At 40.6% G+C, this 18,019-nt stretch overlaps 2 protein-coding genes across 6 annotated transcripts in view; one reads left to right on the top strand and one right to left on the bottom strand.

Annotated features, from left to right (window-relative positions):
* Window positions 1–4,753: 4,753 nt before the first annotated feature.
* On the bottom strand, window positions 4,754–10,107 carry SRSF7 (serine and arginine rich splicing factor 7). 4 transcript variants are annotated; one of them, XM_081483229.1, is made up of 8 exons: window positions 9,976–10,107; window positions 8,766–8,946; window positions 8,356–8,532; window positions 7,406–7,480; window positions 7,208–7,318; window positions 5,968–6,021; window positions 5,422–5,457; window positions 4,754–5,053 (listed from the first exon to the last, which is right to left on the bottom strand). In XM_081483229.1, the coding sequence occupies exons 1-8, from the start codon at window positions 10,001–10,003 to the stop codon at window positions 4,999–5,001; spliced, it is 717 nt and encodes a 238-aa protein (XP_081339355.1). In that variant the 5' UTR covers window positions 10,004–10,107; the 3' UTR covers window positions 4,754–4,998. The 4 variants fall into 4 exon arrangements, with proteins under 4 accessions (XP_081339355.1, XP_081339356.1, XP_081339357.1 ...); XM_081483230.1 differs by having other exon boundaries at window positions 7,217–7,318; XM_081483231.1 differs by having other exon boundaries at window positions 7,241–7,318.
* A 180-nt stretch (window positions 10,108–10,287) lies between these two features.
* Window positions 10,288–18,019, top strand: part of GEMIN6 (gem nuclear organelle associated protein 6) — a 30,974-nt gene continuing 23,242 nt past the window's right edge. For both annotated transcript variants that reach the window (XM_081483242.1, XM_081483241.1), the window contains exon 1: window positions 10,288–10,579. The gene's annotated coding sequence lies outside the window, so the exon portion shown is untranslated. The remainder of the gene's footprint in view (window positions 10,580–18,019) is intronic.

The following is an 18,019-nucleotide window of genomic DNA, read 5'->3' as shown; positions in this document are numbered from 1 at the left end:
CAATCCTGGCACCATTATGTTGAAGACTAAACAGTTCAACAAGAAATGTCGGGCAAGATCTCGCAGGCCTTTGATGCAAGGCCAAAAAAAAAAAAAAGGGCCCAGGCACTCTGGTGATGGTCCTCCCGACAATGACCAAGACAAACAGACCTATCTCACCGATGATATTTCTTTACAGCTAGATTTTTTGATCCTTGGCAGTAAAAAGGATTCATTTTCTAGAACCCAGATTTCTTGAAGGTATGTTATTAACCAAGATATAAACAGTCTTTTAATAGGATCACATCCAGCCTTCTTCAAGCTTCAGTCACGTACATCCCAGGGAATCTAGAGGTGGATAAGACATAAACTTAGGCATCTGGCTGTCATAAGAAATGGATGATCTGACCTTCCTTATGTAGGTTAGGCTGATTCAGCTGGGCTCACCAGTTCTTGAAGACAGGTGGGGAAATAAGTTTGAACCCTTCCTAGCAGAGAATTTTCTGCACAGAAATTTTCCACTCTTTCTGAGCAGAACTCTCAGCCTCTCAGTGTTAACCGACATGAGGCACAAACCTTGCACTAGAATTGCAGAGTAGAGCTGGGCATTGTAAACAGCAGCCTAAGGATCTACATCCCCTGTAAGCAGATGCAGACAGAAGTCTGATAGGCTACTAAACTGAAAATATGGGCTTTTAATTGAAATGGTGATTAATTATTAAGACAGTTCTAATTTTGTTTGGTTTAACTGATTAGAATTCATTCCCTCATCCATGAACTCATTCATCAGATATTTAAGTGTTAATAAGCACTAGGCAGTGAAGAAACAGAACAAGGTACCTGCTTATCACAATGTGCCTTGCAACAGACCTGCAGAGAAGTAAACAGGCAATTCCAGTGTTCTACTATAGAAGTCAGTGTGTTGAGAGCAAGGGAACCGAAACCAGACTTGAATACATGATAATTTACAGAAGTTGGGGGAAAACATGTATTTTACCACAAAATTAAACTATGCTGAGATACCATGTTTCAATACAAGATTGGTAAAAATCAACAAGGTTGACGGCCCATCATGTGGCCACACCACATGTACCAAATGGGCAATGTTAGAAATAGGCTCTCCTATACACTTCCACCAGGGCCAACAGTACCAGCAAAAATATAAACGCACAGACCCTCTGACCCAGCAATTCAACTTCTAGGAATTATCCTAGATACATACACAGGGTCACACGTGTGACATACTGAGTAAGGTTATTCACTGCAGCATTGTAATAGTAATTAGAGACAACTCTCACATCCATGAATAGAAAACTGATTAAATTGTTATTGTAGCTCAAAAACTCTCCAAGGAAAACAGGGAGTCCCTTCCAAGGCATACAAAGTCCTACACGATCTATAATCCTATATCCTCTTTTCTAAACCATCTCTTCCCACCCTTCCCTCTGTTCACTGCCTCTTCGCCTCCTAGCCTCCAACTCAAACTACTTTAGGCCTTTGCTGTACTGTGCCCCAGAAGTTGGTGTGGCTTACTCTCACTTGCTCAAATGTCACCATCAGAGGCCTCCTTAGACCAGTCCTTACACAAAACCTATCCTTCTGTATCATTATTCTCTGTACCATTTATTACCCACCTGGTGTTTGTTCATTTCCTTTCCAGAACTTTAGCTCAATGAAGATAAAGACTGTTCACTTCTATATTCCAAAGCTAACAGTACCTGGCACACTGAAGGAGCACAAAAGTTTAATGCATAAATTATGCAACATCCAAGCAACTTAATAGTGTACTTTTAAAAAGTGCCATTTTTAATTATGTAAAAGATCTCTAAGATATTAAATGAGAACAACAAGGCTTATGTATTTGTGTTAAGAGAAAAAAGGAGGGTCTCCTTGATGGCTCATTAGTAAAGAACCCGCTTGCCAATGCAGGGGACATGGGTTCCATCCCTGGTCCAGGAAGATCCCAAAGGCAGCAGGGCAACTAAGCCCATTGCTACAACTACTAAGCCTGCACTCGTGAGGCGCCATGATCAGAAGCCACTGCAATGAGAAACTCATGTACCGCAACTAGAGAAGCCCCAACTTCCCGCAACCAGAGAATGCCAGATTACAGCAACCAAGACCTAGCACATAAACAAATAATCTTTTTTAAAAAGAAAAAAGGAGAGTGGGACTTCCCTGGCAGTCCAGTAGTTAGGACTCAAGAGCTTTCACAGCTGGGTACCAGGTTCAATCCATGATTGGGCAAATAAGATTCCACAAGCTACACAGTACAGCCAAAAAAAGGAAAAAGTATCTATGTACAAATGACAACAATGGTTGCTTTTGGGGAGGTAACTGGGTGACTCAGGGGCACAGCCTTCTTGCTATATACACCAAATCAAAAAGTGAAATGGAATGGAAAATAGGTTGGACCAGCAGCCTGTGGCAAATGGGAAAAGCATTAGCTTTGGCAACTGGCCTTGAGGGCTGAAGAGTTATTTGGCTACTACATTCTGTATTCTAGAACTACCCTTCTATCCAGCATCTTTCCCCATTAAGTCTGGAAAGAAAATAACCAAGTTATTAACACCAGCACCAGCCAAGCCCCTAGTATTTCCTTCTACTTTAACCATGCCTTCATCACCTCTTCCCAGCTGTAAAATTACATAAACATCTTCTAGGCTATACAACGCTCCCCTGTAAAGGTCTCCAAGCAATTAATTGCTCAGAGCCAAATCTAGTGAATTCTTTGCTACTGTCCTTCATTGAAAACTCACTGCCAACATGTCAGCTTTACAGCTTTCAATTCCTACTTAGCTTACTATATCCTGGAAAACACTGTTCCTTTCGACTTCAAGATAGGCTACACAATGATGAAAATCACAATACCACACTATCATTCATTTAACCCAAAGTCACAAATTGGTATTATTTCAAGAATCCCTCAAATTTTCTTCTTTCTCAATAGAGGGGACATGGCAAAACACAGCACTGCACTTTGCCTTGATAGTTAGGTTAGTTCAAAGCCTGAAGGAGAACTACAAAAGTGAAGTACTAAGTCATGCTTTACTTACCTCTACACCTAGGAGAGAGTGCCAAGTAAGGTTCTATGTCCAAAGCACTGTGTCTGACATATTCAATCAGCTTCCAGGTTAGTAATGCCACGTTAATAATTTAGGAGTTAAATATGAACCAGTACTTTTCAAATCAATCACACAATCCATTTAGCAGTCCCAACCTTGAAATGTTTTTCTTTTTTAAAAAAAAGGTGCACTGCGCCAGCCAGTTCATCAAATGTGGGTTCGGAGTTGTCATGGCTACAAAAAAGGTGTTGACCTACATACCCTGTACTCCCTTTCCTGTAAGGATAAGTAGACTTTTCCGTGCTTATTAATTAAATTCATTTTTTGCCCCTAACTCCTCTTCCAGATTTTTATCCTCTCACAACTAATCTCTAGGATGCTGCTAGTAATCCACCCCAAAGCTACAGAATTAGATTCCTACTCTTGGCTCAGAACTCCCACTTCCACAAATTGAGTATCAGGACTGTTTATTCTCTGCAGATTTATTGTTGAGTAAACTTATCTTTATATAATACAGAACAAATAAAGCTGACCAAGTGCAACAAACAAGCCTGCTGATCACACATAGCTTTACAGCAACCATGTAACGTAGCCAGTTGTCAAAATTCCAAAAACAAAAGCATCCAAACTTTGAACATACTAATGATCATTCAGATCATTAAATAAATGAGGCAGATCAGTATTCCAAACTGTAATGCTATCCAGTAATATTGTTTGAAAGTGTCAGAAACAAGGACAGATAGCTGTGCCATCAGCACTAAAAAAATTTTTTTGCACCAAGGCGAGAATACCTGGTAAAAGCTTGACCAGAAATTCAAAATTAACTGTCACTGCCCTATGATGCTTAAAAGTCCAGATAAACAATCTACTGGTGCTAATATTCTAAAGTATATCAGATGCTGCCAAAAAGTAACTACAGTGAGGTGTTGCTAAATATAGGTTGAATTTATAGAACTGCTTTACATTTCTGATTGACATCTTTAATTACTTTGTACCAGCCTGGCAAAATAAGATGAAGTATGTTGGTTTTCGGGAACTGAAGAAACCTAACTTGGGAATTAATATTTATGCTCAGAATAAGGCAATTCATTTGAAGAAACAGAGGAGAAGATCTAGGCTGGAAAATTTTGCAAAGCTGGTTTACATAAAGGTGCTTTGTTCCAAATTCAGACAATTCATCTAACATGCAAAAGTTCTGATGTAAAACTGGTTAATGTTTGAAAACAAAAGAACATTGAGTAAAACTCTCTAGAATGGAGAGCTCTAATTGGATACCACCCCATCTAACAGCCTGAAAACCTCTAGTAGGCTTTTGTAAAATCCAGCTTCTCCAGCATCAAGTCCAGCTACTTCTTACTTAGTTCCTGGTGTGCTCACTTGCAGCAAGTCAGTCGTCCCTACAGCCTGACGTAATTAGCCTTACTGATAACATCTAAGAATACCAACTCTAACACAACTTAAGGACTTGTCATGATGCATTCATGCTGTTTAGGGAGACCCAACTCGAGTTCTTACCATCTGACCCAAAGCTCTAAGGGTTAAAAGGAATTTTCCAAGTGTGTGTGTATATATATATATATTTGTTAATTATGCTTGAGGCTTACCATCATTAAACTTTAAATGCAGGTCTGCATGAATACGGTTAATATCAAGGTTGACTCCTGAAGCGTACTAAATTAAGAGTATTAATATTGAACACAAATCAAAAATCTAATTAGAAACGTTTTATTTTAAATGTGCCAAATAAAAATCCACATTTTCAGACCATAGGATGTTAATACATTCAACAAAAATTTGTATTATCTTACTGCTGTAAATTTACAGAGTAATAGTCCAGATCCATTTTGATTAGATGGTTGAAATACCCTCCCTAAGTTACACTTTACAGACATCACGAATCCCTTATAATAATGTAAACAAAATAACTTTTCCCTAAAAGGTGAACTTGAGCACTTCAGTCCACTCTTTCAGGACTTGCACTTCTTCTCGGACTTCCTGATGGGGAACGACTAAAAGAAAAAAACATTTAAGTTTGGACCAATTAAGTGTCTAACAAAACTCTTCTCGCATATATGTCAGAGTCAAACTAAGTTAAGAAATGCTAAGGTGGCCAAAGGGTACTAAGTTCCTATAGCAGAAGTCTAAAAAAAAAACCCTGTAAGGTTTAACAGCCTCTTCACTAATCTTACAAAACTTAGGTAAAGACAACTATTTGCTTTTTGGAAATTTGGGGGCAGGAGGGTCATCTAAGAACCTCTATTTAGTATTTTACCATATAGCACCAATTCTCCGAAGAGTTCAGGGAAGTAGGCAGTAAGCAAAATTCTGCAGAGGCCACACTGACAGTTAAGATATGGCAACAAATTATTTAGCTTACCTTCTTTTTGGAGATGGAGACCTGGACTTTGATCGGCTGTCAAAACATGAAAAGGCTGTGTTTTACTTTTGTGTAAAAATTACTACCCAACCCCTTCAGTTACAATACCATGAAATGAACCCCCAAAGTGTCCTGAACTTAAACTACACTGCAGTTAAACTGGAAAAAAAAAAACCCTACCAATTTTTTTGCTAAAAGCCAATCTTCTAACACTTGTTCTTCATAAAATAATCTTTCATACTCTAAGCACAATGATCCCAGAATGCTTCTCCATACATCTATCAAATCCAACACAGGTCTCTTAATATAACCCCAAATTCACCAACTTTTCATTATAGCTTGACATGCCCTTGCCTAGAAAGTCAGCCAGAACAGGCCATGTATAAAGGAAGTTATAAAAGTTTGATTTACTAATAAGAAAACTGTGTTCCTCCTCAACTTACTTCTAAGCTCACAGCTAACAAATTTCAACAATTCAAAAACACTTTGAACTCTGGATATTGGTGCCATGTAACAAAAAGAGCATCAATGAGACTTTTACTCTACCTGCTTCTAGGCCGTGAAAGAGACCTGGATCTTGATCTTGACCTGGACCGGGATCTTAATAAAAACAAACACATTTACACCAATTAGTCCATAGGAGTAATTTCCTTCAACACCTTCTGAGAACCTTTTAAGGTAGGCTAGGAAGGGGCTAAAACTGACCAAGATCCCCTATCAGTCTAAGACTGGACAAATACTTAAAACTACCATTTCAAAAATCTATCATGAGTTTCCGTACAGAGGTACAATATTTTTAAACAGAGTATAGTATCCAAGAAAAATTTACGGTATTTGAGAAAACTGGTGTTAAAAGAATCATTATCAACCTCCTGAACGGAAACTTCATTTCTTCAGATGGTAAGTTCAGTGAAAACTCCTATGACTGGGTAAAGCTGTGTTCATGGATCAACAAACTATCATGGTTCAGGACCATCAATCTGTAAACACAAACCAAATGAGGCTGACATACACATCTTGAGGTCCTGCAACCAAGTTAAATGCATTTATCTATAGAGTCCAGGTTTTTCAAATGGACCCCAAGTTTTTGAATCCTGGCATTTATAAAGACTGTGCTGTTACTGAGTAGCAATAATTCTCAGTAGCATTCCCTACCACTGACATGAGCAGTATTGTCAATTCCTTTTATATCTAGAATGTTATCCATTTCCATAACCTTTGAAAACAAAAAATGCTGAGGGGTCTAATTTGATTTTTAACGTCTCAAATTTCAGTGTCTAAACCAAATATCTGGTTAAACAAGCCACATTCAATCTATGTATATATATTACCCTAAATTTTCCATGGTCTCAAACTTCAAAAAAAGAAAAACTTTATTTTAACTTGCTTCTAAATCTCTTCCTGGTTCTAATGGGCCTTCTTATCAGGGACCAAGTAACTATCATCTTTTAGTGCTATTATCATTTGTCTATAAACTGATTTATAAGTAAATGAGTAGATCTAAACCGATATAAGCTGACTCCAGAAGTTTTCAACATGTTTACCCAGAGTGTTCACTGGAATGATGTGAGGATTTATGCCTTAGACCCCCCCTCTATCACCTCTGTAACAGCCCTTAAAATCTTTAGTTGGGCTTTTTTTCATTTGGACATGTACATAGTCAACTTCTTTTTTTCGAATATCTTCTGAAGCATTCCATTTCAATTAGGTCCATAAGATACTCCACCGCTGTCATTAAGACGGGACAATCCAAATACAAATAAGGGGGAAAAAAGGTGCTACATACTGGAAATACCTCGATCCTTTTATAGAACCAGACCTAGATCGTCTGAGTGAAGCTGATCTCGATCTACGAAGAGACACAGATCTTGATCGCCGAGGAGATGCTGATCTTGACCTAAACATTAAATCAAAGTAATTTCAATTTGATTCCAATTAAACTTCACCATTTCTTATAAGTTGAAGTTTAAACAAGATCTCTCACCTCCTTCCCCTGCTCCTGCTGCGTGAGCGCGAGTATCGCCTACCTCTGGATCTCGAATGTGATCTAGATCGTGACCTATTTTTCAAGTTAGAAAAAAACATAATATTAGATGGCAACTCCTTTTAGAGTCTGTGTGCCTCTGCTGAAACCAAATCTCAAAACTATTTAAATTTAGTGTCTCATTTGGAAATAAACTCTGGGCCTATTAGTTGTCGTTTTTTTTTTTTTTTAAACTACCTAAAAAAAGATTTGTTAAAAGCTCAATTACATTTTAGATTAACATAATATAAAACACTGTAATGTGTATTTAAAATAAACCTTGCAAGTTTGCAGGTCGACCCTCTTTGGCCCATGGTCTAGTAGATCTAGACGATCTAGAAGTATCTATAGCCGATCGCTGCATCTAGATGTTTTCTTCAATCTACACGACGATCAAACTGACAGCCAAATGAGCCAGGTGAGGCTTGATTGACGCAAGAAGATTTTTCTAGTTGGGAATGTGGTCAATCTGGTGTTCCTCTTTCTAAACCGGAGGGGCCCCCAATTGTAAGCCAAATTTACTGTTACGGCGATCACCGTCTCAAATTTTCTGCCCTTTAAAGAATAAGGTGAAGCTAGGTGTAGATGACTCGAGGGGATCTGGCCTCTTATGCTGATCACCTCAAGGTCTAGGAGGATCTTAATTGTCGGATTTGCAAGGCGCCTCAGCATGATATCATAAGGCTCGTGACATTCTGAATCAAGGCGACTGACTCAAACGAAGAAACCTGAAAGGTTTTGACCAGGTTGATTATTAATACATTAACATTTCTTTAATTAAACAAAAATTGTAAAATACACCTGTAACAATTAACATTCAAGTTTACAGAAAAATACTAGTTTGTGCCTTGCTAATAAAAAAATTACTTGATTAACTAGTACACTAACCATTCCTTTATTAAAATAAATACCTGCTTCTTCTTCGGCGGCTATAGCGATGACAATCATAAGCATAATGTCCCTTTTCGCCACACTCATAGCATCTATCATTGGGATCAAAGGGACGTCGAGCAGGTGGTCTATCAAATCGAGATCTCCGAGGCATGCCTGTTGATAGTTCAACTCTCACTCGGGAACCACAAATAACTCTACAAAAAACAACAACAAAACTGTAATGCCCCCCCCAAAAAAGTGAGCTCTATATTTAGAACTTTCCAACCACTCTTTGCCCTCAGAAGCTACAGGTATATCTTTATAAGTCCTTCAAACTTCACTTTTGCTTTCAGTTCCTGTCTTCATAAAGTGATCAGCTAATTATTTAAAAACTCCTCCAGACTACAGAAGCCTAGTACAGGTACCTTCTCACCAAGATCTCACTTACTTTCCATCCAGGCCTCGAACTGCATCTTCTGCATCTCTAGGATCTTCAAATTCCACAAAGGCAAATCCTGGAGGATTTCTGGCAATCCACACAGTTCTCAAAGGCCCATAATAACTGAAAGCCCTTTCTAACTCTCCTTTGCCAGCACCAGTTCCCAGGTTACCAACATACACCTTGGTTTCTGTTTAAAAAACGCAAAGAAAAGAGCGCACGTTATGCAAATAATCTGGCCTAAGTTTGAATTCTTTGCTTAAATCCACCTTTAACAGTGCAAAACATATTTAATACTCTATCAAGGACTAAATTTAGTCTCAAAACCAACGAAGTTCGCTCATTTCTGAAAAGGTAAGCGTAAGACCAAGTTCTTAACATTCAATGGGGGTGGGGGCCCGCGGGAAACCTCCAAATACGAGCAGAGCAGCGTGGTAGGATACTCCGAGGCGTGGGGCGGAGTCCGCCCCGGTTCCGCCCCCGAGTCCCGGCAGCCCCAGGCACACTGAGAGCGCGCGGGCCGGCGGCGGCAGCGGCGTCCTCGGTGAGCGGGCCCCAGCGGAAGGCGGACGGGAGCGGGGCCGCGCCGACTCCAGTATTCTGCAGCAAGCGCCCCGGGCGCAGGCTCGCCCGTGACTCCAGCTCCCCGCCCCAGAAGCCATAAACCGTGCTAAAGAGCCAAAAGAGAAAAACCAGCCGCCAGACTTAAGGATCACGCTTCCATTCCCACTCAGCAATCAGACCGTTTGACAAGAATGCGCAGCTCGAAGCTGCCAGTTTTCTGAGTCTTAAATTCATCCTTTCTTTTACGGCTGCGATCACATCTGTCAGCTAAAGTGGCGGGAAAGCGCCAAAGAAATGCGCCACCATGGTCGTCAATGTGCGCAAAATGGCAGCCGAGGGCGGGGGGGGGGGAGGGTGGGGGACGGGCGGGCAGGCGGGCGGCTCGAAGGGCAACAACAAAACAGTGATCGAGGGCCTGGCTAGGGCTGGGCGGAAGACTAAAATGCCCAAAAACTGAAAGATACCTGCCAGAGACCTACCCCAGCCACCCGCTGTCCTCCTGCGATACGCCGCCGCCTCCAGCTTCGTATGGTGTGCGCCGAAGCCGCCATTACGCACGCGGAATAACCGTCTCCCAACCGCCGCGCCAACCTCACGACCTCTAAATACTCACTACACCCACAGCAACCTCCCTTACAGGCCCCCGGCCTCTCACCTCCTCCGTACCGCCCGTAGCGCGACATGATGACTGCCCTGCGAGCTGGGCTCTTTCAGCTCGCAGCGCCCAGAGAACGATCAATACAAAAGCAACCAAATCGTCTCACTCGCCAACGGTCCCAGCGGCACTACGAGGAAGCGCCTGGGTTCGCGCTTATATATGCGGCGGCTGGGTTTCGTTGCGCATGCGTCATCTCGACGTTCTGCGCGGCACAAAGGAGCTGGGCGGAAACAGCAGAGAAGCGGTGCGGAGGGAACTGATGGGGTTGAAACGCGAATCCTGGGCGGAGGGATACGTTTCCATGGCAACGCGGCGATTCCCGTCTGTAAACCCTTGGCCCTTCCCCACTTTGTCCCGCCCCTCCCCTCCCCCTTTTCCCTGTGTCCTCCTCATTTTCCTTCCCTCAGTCTCCTTCCCCCCCGCCTTCATTTACTCCCCTCGCATCTAGGGGCCCTTAGCTGTGGTAGTCTTCCTTCAGGTGCACTAGACAGGCCTCATGAAAGGCTGTAAGAGTTAACCGCTGATGTTTCTGCCGTCGCCGCCTTTCTGCCGGGGGACCTGACCTCGACTGCTACTCATTGATCTTTGGGGCTCGTCAGAGGTAATCGGGAGCTTGGGCCTGGGTGAGAACCCCCTAAACCCCGACGTTCTGAGTAGCGGTTTCTGCACCATGGGCCTCAAAAGGAGTGACGCCCCCAAGGGACCGCCAGCCCTGAACCGACCCTTCTGCCCCTTCCGAACCGGCCACCAATTTTCCCCACCACGGTCCGAGTTCTCGGAGTCAGGGGGACAAAGGAGTAGAGGGTCCCCTCCCTACCTCGTTTTATTGAAATCGTGACAGAACCCTAAATCCTTAAATCATTTGTGGTAGTGGCAATTCTGAAATCATTTACATTTGAAGCACAACGTGATATCTGTTCTTCCTTTCTAGTGCTTTCTGCTTACACTGTAGTACCATGTCTCATCCACTAATACTGTATCCTGAGGATGGGGAGTTTCTTAAGTCGTCTCTGAGAAAGCAGCCTTGCTGCTCAGTCATTCTATATATCAAATAAGAGAAAATCTTTTCTTTGTTAGAATCGCTTAAAAATGCAGTTTCAATTTTATACAATGTATTTGCCAGACACCAGCTCTATAAATACAGATTTCACTTTTTTACCATCCATTTAAAAAAAGGCATTGCACTGTAAATACTTGGAATACATGAGTTGGAAATGTTCCACAAAACAAGAGGAAATCCTTAGGTGTTTCTATTTTTTTTCTTTTTTCGTTTCCTATAACTTCACTTGATATATATAGATGTGGGATACGCAGTACAGGAGAAAGGGGACTTAGTTAAATTAGCATGTATTCAGGTTAATAAAAAATGAACTCTCTCAGAGTAATGCTAAGAATTTACATTATTTCTGTAACTTTTCAAATTATGGAAGGAATTGGTCTACCTCAAGGAAATCTCTAGTGAGAAAACAGAAGTTTCATCATTTTTTATGTTTGTTCTCCCTTATCTTTTTGTTGTGATCTACTTAACTGAGTTCTTCTTAAAAGGATTAAACGATACCGATTCTTTACATACTCATTTATATATATTTTAAATAGAGCATAGGTACAAAGCATAGGTAATTTTAAAAAGATAGTGCTTATTATACTGCATAGTTTCTCATAAACTTCAATAAATATTTTTGAGGCTCTGAACACAAAGTCTACAGTACAAAAGAGAATTTTTGAGCAAATAACAGTGTAAACAGTATGAAAAGCAACTGTCCAACTTACAACAAACTGATTTCAAGCACATTAAAGGGAAAGGGGTAAACCTGAACTGGCTTGCCTGATTCTGTAACTAACTCTCATTAAAGGAGGGACAATTCTAGACTGTGCTTTGCTAACCTCATTGCCATGAAAAAATAATAGTACTGTGTACTACTTTTGTACCCTGTTATATTGAAAACTTTCTCTTTAAGAACAATTCTTTTCACTAAATGTCAGTCCAGTCAGGGAGATATTTTTTTGTACAGTTCTTTTCTTCCTACTGATTGTTTTTAAATCAGTTCAGTTCAGTTCAGTCGCTCAGTCGTGTCCGACTCCTTGTGACCCCATGAGCTGCAGCACGCCAGGCCTCCTTGTCCAACACCAACTCCCGGAGCCCACCCAGAGTCATGTCCATTGAGTCGGTGATGCCATCCAACCATCTCATCCTCTGTTGTCCCCTTCTCCTCCTGCCTTCAATCTCGCCCAGCATCAGGGTCTTTTAGAATGAGTCAGCTCTTCGCATCCGGTGGCCAAAATATTGGAATTTCAGCTTCAACATCAGTCCTTCCAATGAACACTCAGGACTGATCTCCTTTAGGATGGACTGGTTGGATCTCCTTGCAGTCCAACGGACTCCCAAGAGTCTTCTCCAACACCACAGTTCAAAAGCATCAATTCTTTGGCGCTCAGCTTTCTTTATATTCCAGCTCTCACATCCATATATGACTACTGGAAAAACTGTAGCCTTGACTAGATGGACCTTTGTTGGCAAAGTAATGTCTCTGCTTTTTAATATGCTGTGTAGGTTGGTCATAACTTTCCTTCCTAGGAGTAGGTGTCTTTTAATTTCATGGCTACAATCACCATCTGCAGTGATTTTGGAGCCCAAAAAAATAAAGTCTGACACTGTTTCCCCATCTATTTGCCATGAAGTGATGGGAACAGATGCCATGATCTCAGTTTTCTTAATGTTGAGCTTTAAGCCAACTTTTTCACTCTCCAATTTCACTTTCATCAAGAGGCTCTTTAGTTCTTCTTCGCTTTCTGCCATAAGGGTGGTGTCATCTGCATATCTGAGGTTATTTATATTTCTCCTGGCAATCTTGATTCCAGCTTGTGCTTCCTCCAGCCCAGCGTTTCTCATGATGTACTCTGCATATAAGTTAAACAAGCAAGGTTACAATATACAGCCTTGACATACTCTTTTTCCTATTTGGAGCCAGTCTGTTGTTCCATGTCCAGTTCTAACTGTTGCTTCCTGACCTGCATACAGGTTTCTCAAGAGGCAGGTCAGGTGGTCTGGTATTCCTATCTCTTTAAGAATTTTCCACAGTTTATTGTGATCCACACAAAGGCTTTGGCGTAGACACTAAAGCAGAAATAGATGTTTTTCTGGAACTCTCTTGCTTTTTCGATGATCCAGCGGATGTTGGCAATTTGATCTCTGGTTCCTCTGCCTTTTCTAAAACCAGCTTGAACATCTAAAAGTTCACACTTCACATATTGTAAAGCCTGGCTTGGAGAATTTTGTGCATTACTTTACTAGCGTGTGAGATGAGTGCAATTGTGCGGTAGTTCGAGCATTCTTTGGCATTGCCTTTCTTTGGGATTGGAATGAAAACTGACCTTTTCCAGTCCTGTGGCCACTGCTGAGTTTTCCAAATTTGGTGACATATTGAGTGCAGCACTTTCACAGCATCATCTTTTAGGATTTGAAATAGCTCAACTGGAATTCCATCACCTCCGCTAGCTTTGTTCGTAGTGATGCTTCCTAAGGCCCACTTGACTTCACATTCCAGAATGTCTGGCTCTAGGTGAGTGATCACACCATTGTGATTAACTGGGTCGTGATCTTTTTTGTACAATTCTTCTGTGTATTCTTGCCACCTCTTCTTAATATCTTCTGCTTCTGTCAAGTCCATGCCATTTCTGTCCTTTATTGAGCCCATCTTTGCATGAAATGTTCCCTTGGTATCTCTAATTTTCTTGGAGAGATCTCTGGTCTTTCCCATTCTATTGTTTTCCTCTATTTCTTTGCACTGATCGCTGAGGAAGGTTTTCTTATCTCTCTTTGCTATTCTTTGGGACTCTGCATTCCAATGGGTATATCTTTCCTTTTCTCCTTTGCTTTTTGCTTTTCTTCTATTCACAGCTATTTGTAAGACCTCCTCAGACAGCCATTTTGGTTTTTTGGATTTCTTTTTCCTGGGAATGGTCTTGATCCCTGTCTCCTGTACAATGTCACAAACCTCGTCCATAGTTCATCAGGCACTCTGTCTATCAGATCTAGTCCCTTAAATCTATTTTTCACTTCCACTGTATAATCATAAGGGATTTGATTTAGGTCATACCTGAATGATTTAGTGGTTTTCCCCACTTTCTTCAATTTAAGTCTGAATTTGGCAATAAGGAGTTCATGATCTGAGCCACAGTCAGCTCCCGGTGTTGTTTTTCCTGACTGTGTACAGCTTCTCCATCTTTGGCTGCAAAGAATATAATTAATCTGATTTTGGTGTTGACCATCTGGTGATGTCCATGTGTAGAGTCTTCTCTTGTGTTGTTGAAAGTGGGTATTTGCTATAACCAGTGCGTTCTCTTGGTAGAACTCTATTAGCCTGTGCCCTGCTTCATTTTAACTGTTTTTAAATCAGTTTCACATAAATTTCTGCCTCTAGAAGTCTGTATTAATTTAAGGTCAAATTCCAAGTTTCAATTTTAATGTGAAAGTTAATTCAATTCAACAAATATTCTAATATTTCCTATATGACTTTTTTAAATCTCAAGTTTCTGTTGTTAAATATTAATATTATTAGTTTATAAAGGGAGACGTAATTCTTTTGAAAGCTGCAGCTTTCAAATGTATCTACATTCCCTAGATTCAGTGTTTCCAGAGAACATTAGGGAACTATTCACCTTTTCTAATGGAAGGAAATACAAAAAGAGGATTTAATGATGACTGCCTATAATAACAGAGAAGGCAATGGCACCCCACTCCAGTACTCTTGCCTGGAAAATCCCATAGACGGAGGAGCCTGGTAGGCTGCGTCCGTGAGGTCACAAAGAGTCGGACACAACTGCGCGACTTTTCACATTTCACTTTCATGCATTGGAGAAGGAAATGGCAACCCACTCCTGTGTTCTTGCCTGGAGAATCCCAGGGACGGGGGAGCCTGGTGGGCTGCCGTCTATGGGGTCGCACAGAGTCGGACACGACCCAAGCGACTTAGCGGCGGCAGCAGCAGCCTATAATAAAATGAAACAAAACAAAGGAATTAACCAAAAAAAAAAAGAAATATTCACCTTTTATCTAACTTTGTTTTTAGTTTCACTGTTAACTCATTGTCATCATTTTACTTGGATGTGAAAACTTTAAAACAAGAAAAACAATTTTAGACCTTTTGCCACATGTATTGCTTTTTAGTAAGTGATAATTTTTATTTTAGAATAGTATTACCAACAGTGGTTTTCCCCCCTGCCACCCCCACCTCAAGGCTTTCAGGATGTTAGTTCCCCCACCAGGGATTGAACCTGGGCCCTCAACAGTGAAAGTGCAAAGTCCTAACCGCTGGACCGCCAGGGAATTTCCCCAACATTAGTCATTTAACATATATTTATGTATGTTCTGTGTATATTTGTCCTGAGATGAATCCAAACAACTGTGTTCAACCACAGCTTCCTTTTTTCAACATTTTGTACTCTGCTATTCCCTCTGTAATATCTTAAAATTCTGGAAAGAAACAGTTATTAGAGGCAGGTTTATAAGTCTTGCATGCTGTATAAAGAAATTAACTTCTCATTAGCTAAGTACTGGACTGCAGTTAGTACTGAAGTATATAGGAGGGAGAGGGGAACAACAGTTAAAGAGCCACAAATGCTTTGGAGTAAACTCGGAAGAGGAAAGTTGTGATTCAAGAGTGCCCCACTGATACAAATACTACCTAAATGGATGGTTTAGGCATTTGGAGCAATCCAGGGAGAGTGAGGCTTTCTGAGGAATGCCTGTTGTGTTAAAATGTGTGAAACTAAACCAAGCCCTAAACCAATCACTTGTGGTGTTCCTTCTTTAAGGAAGACTATTAATGAAAGTGACTTGATCAGCTTAATGTCGTAATTAGAGCTAGACTAGCTTAGACTTAGAGTTTAGCACTTAGCACTGTCTAAAAATTTGATATGATCTGGGCACTTGGACAAAACTGAAATTTCCTCAAAGCTGGGGACAAAACTCTGAAACATGGTGGTGACCATCCTTCAGTGGCCACTCCTAAGATGTCTTTCTTCACTCAATGACTGCAGGAAGAGCAGTTGTCACTTTTCTTCTCTGACTCAATGCACATAGAGAAAAACCATCTGACACATATAACAGGCAAAAACTCAAAAGAAAGGTTTTTCATGAAAAGTAAATCCCCAGGAATCCCAGAATCACACCCTGAAACCTTAAAGGTTCTATACAAAGGTGTTTGCCTGTGGAATGGGGAGATAGGTGTTTGTGAGCAATGTGGAAATTGTCACTTTTACTACCAAATTTAGCCTTGGAGGCTAATTTCTATGAGATTAGGTATACCTTAAAAAAATACGTGTATATAGGGAATTATCTGGTGGTCCTGTGGTTAGGACTTTTCTCTTCCATTGCTGGGTTCGATCCCTGATTGGGGAACCACGATCCTGCAAGCAGCACAGTCAAAAACATAAAATGAAACATTAAAAAAAAAATTTTAGGGACTTCCCTGGTATTCCAGTGGCTAAGACTCCTCGCTTCCATTGCAGGGGGCCCAGTTGGATCCCTGGTCAGGGAACTAGATCCCACTTGCCTCAGTTTAGCGTTCAAATGCCACAATTAAAGATCCTGCATGCTGCATCTAGGTGCAGTGAAATAATTTTTTTTTTAACTTTTTAAAACAGATAAAATCTATTTCAAAGTTTATGACAAATGGATGCATATGGTATAACTCTCAAATAGATAATTAAATAAGATTATATGTAAAAGAAATGCCTTGAAATTCGGAGATAAGAGGACTTCTCTGCCAGATCACTAGTCTAACCACCTCATTTTTCAAATGAGACGAAACCTAGAATTGCAGCATGATGAGTGCAGTGGTTCCCAAATCCTACTACAAAGATGGTCAGTCTGTCTGAGCTTGAATGAAAATTTCTCCAGTCTCAGAAAAATATAAACTACTGCCAGCTACTCTTTCTTGAGAAAAACCATCCTTTATTTATTATGTCTTTCTTTCTGTTAAAATATTCCTCCTCTCATTTTTTAAAGTGAAAGGATGCTAAGAACTTTTAAAAAAAAATCTCATGTGTTTTCTTGATAGAAAAAGTGTGTCCTCTCTGTCCCTCAGTTTTTTCAGACCTATCTCGTTCTCCAAATTCAAAGATCCAGAATCTCGAGTAAAGAACAAAGCATGACTTGACCCAATAAAAAATAGAGAAAAAATCAGACAGTAAGAAATCAAAGTAAAAGCAGGAAAAATGTCTGCCCTTATTAAAAATGCAAATTAAAACAGCATGCTATTTCTATCAGGAGTGCAGTGAAACTGCCACTTACACACACTAATGGGAATGTGAAATAATACATTTGAGGAGGTCAATTTGGCAATGTGTTTTAAAATTATTAAGTTACATGTATATTTCAGACTAGTAATCTTACTTCCTGGAATTAAGATGCGCATAAAGATTTATCTGGAAAAATGTTGGTAAGATATTATCTTTTCAAAAGTTGGAAATAATTTGAAAATCAAACATAAAACATTGGTTAAATGTTGTTGTTGTTCAGTTGCTAAGTCTTGTCCGACTCTGTGACCCCAAGGACGCCAGGCTTCCCTTTCCTTCATCATCTCCCAGAGTGTGCTCAGATTCATATTCATTGAGTTGGTGATGCTGTCTAACCATCTCATCCTTTGTTGCCCATTTCTCCTTTTGCCTTCAGTTCTTGCCCAGCATCAGGATCTTTGCCAGTGTGTCGGCTCTTTGCATCAGGTGGCCAAAATATTGGAGCTTCAGCTTCAGCATCAGTCTTTCCAGTGAATATTCAGGATTGATTTCCTTTAGGATTGACTGCTTTAATCTTGCAGTCCAAGGGACTCTTAGGGGTCTTCTCCGGTACCACAGTTTGAAAGCATGAATTCTTTAGCGCTCAGCCTTCTTTATGGTCCAACTCTCACATCCATACGTGACTGCTGGAAAAACCATAACTATGACTAGATGCACCTTTGTCGGCAAAGTGATGTCTTTGCTTTTTTAATACTCTGTCTAGGTTTATCATGGCTTTTCTTCCAAGGGGCAAGTGTCTTTT

Source organism: Giraffa tippelskirchi, chromosome 4 (assembly GCF_054371585.1).
Source record: "Giraffa tippelskirchi isolate mGirTip1 chromosome 4, T2T-mGirTip1v1.2.pri, whole genome shotgun sequence".
NCBI classification, from domain to species: Eukaryota; Metazoa; Chordata; class Mammalia; order Artiodactyla; family Giraffidae; genus Giraffa; species Giraffa tippelskirchi.
The sequence above is the reverse complement of the archived record's forward strand: the minus strand, read 5'-3'. Positions and strand labels throughout refer to the sequence as shown.

Bases quoted from the DNA above. Each gene is read 5' to 3' on its own strand.
- SRSF7 (XM_081483229.1), bottom strand. From the start codon at position 10,003: ATGTCGCGCTACGGGCGGTACGGAGGAG. The intron at 8,533-8,765 runs GTAAGTGAGATC...TGTTTTTTGTAG, and splicing joins GTTCGAGGCCTGGATGGAAA to AGTTATTTGTGGTTCCCGAG. The intron at 7,319-7,405 runs GTGAGAGATCTT...TTTAATGTTTAG, and splicing joins AGCAGGAGCAGGGGAAGGAG to GTCAAGATCAGCATCTCCTC.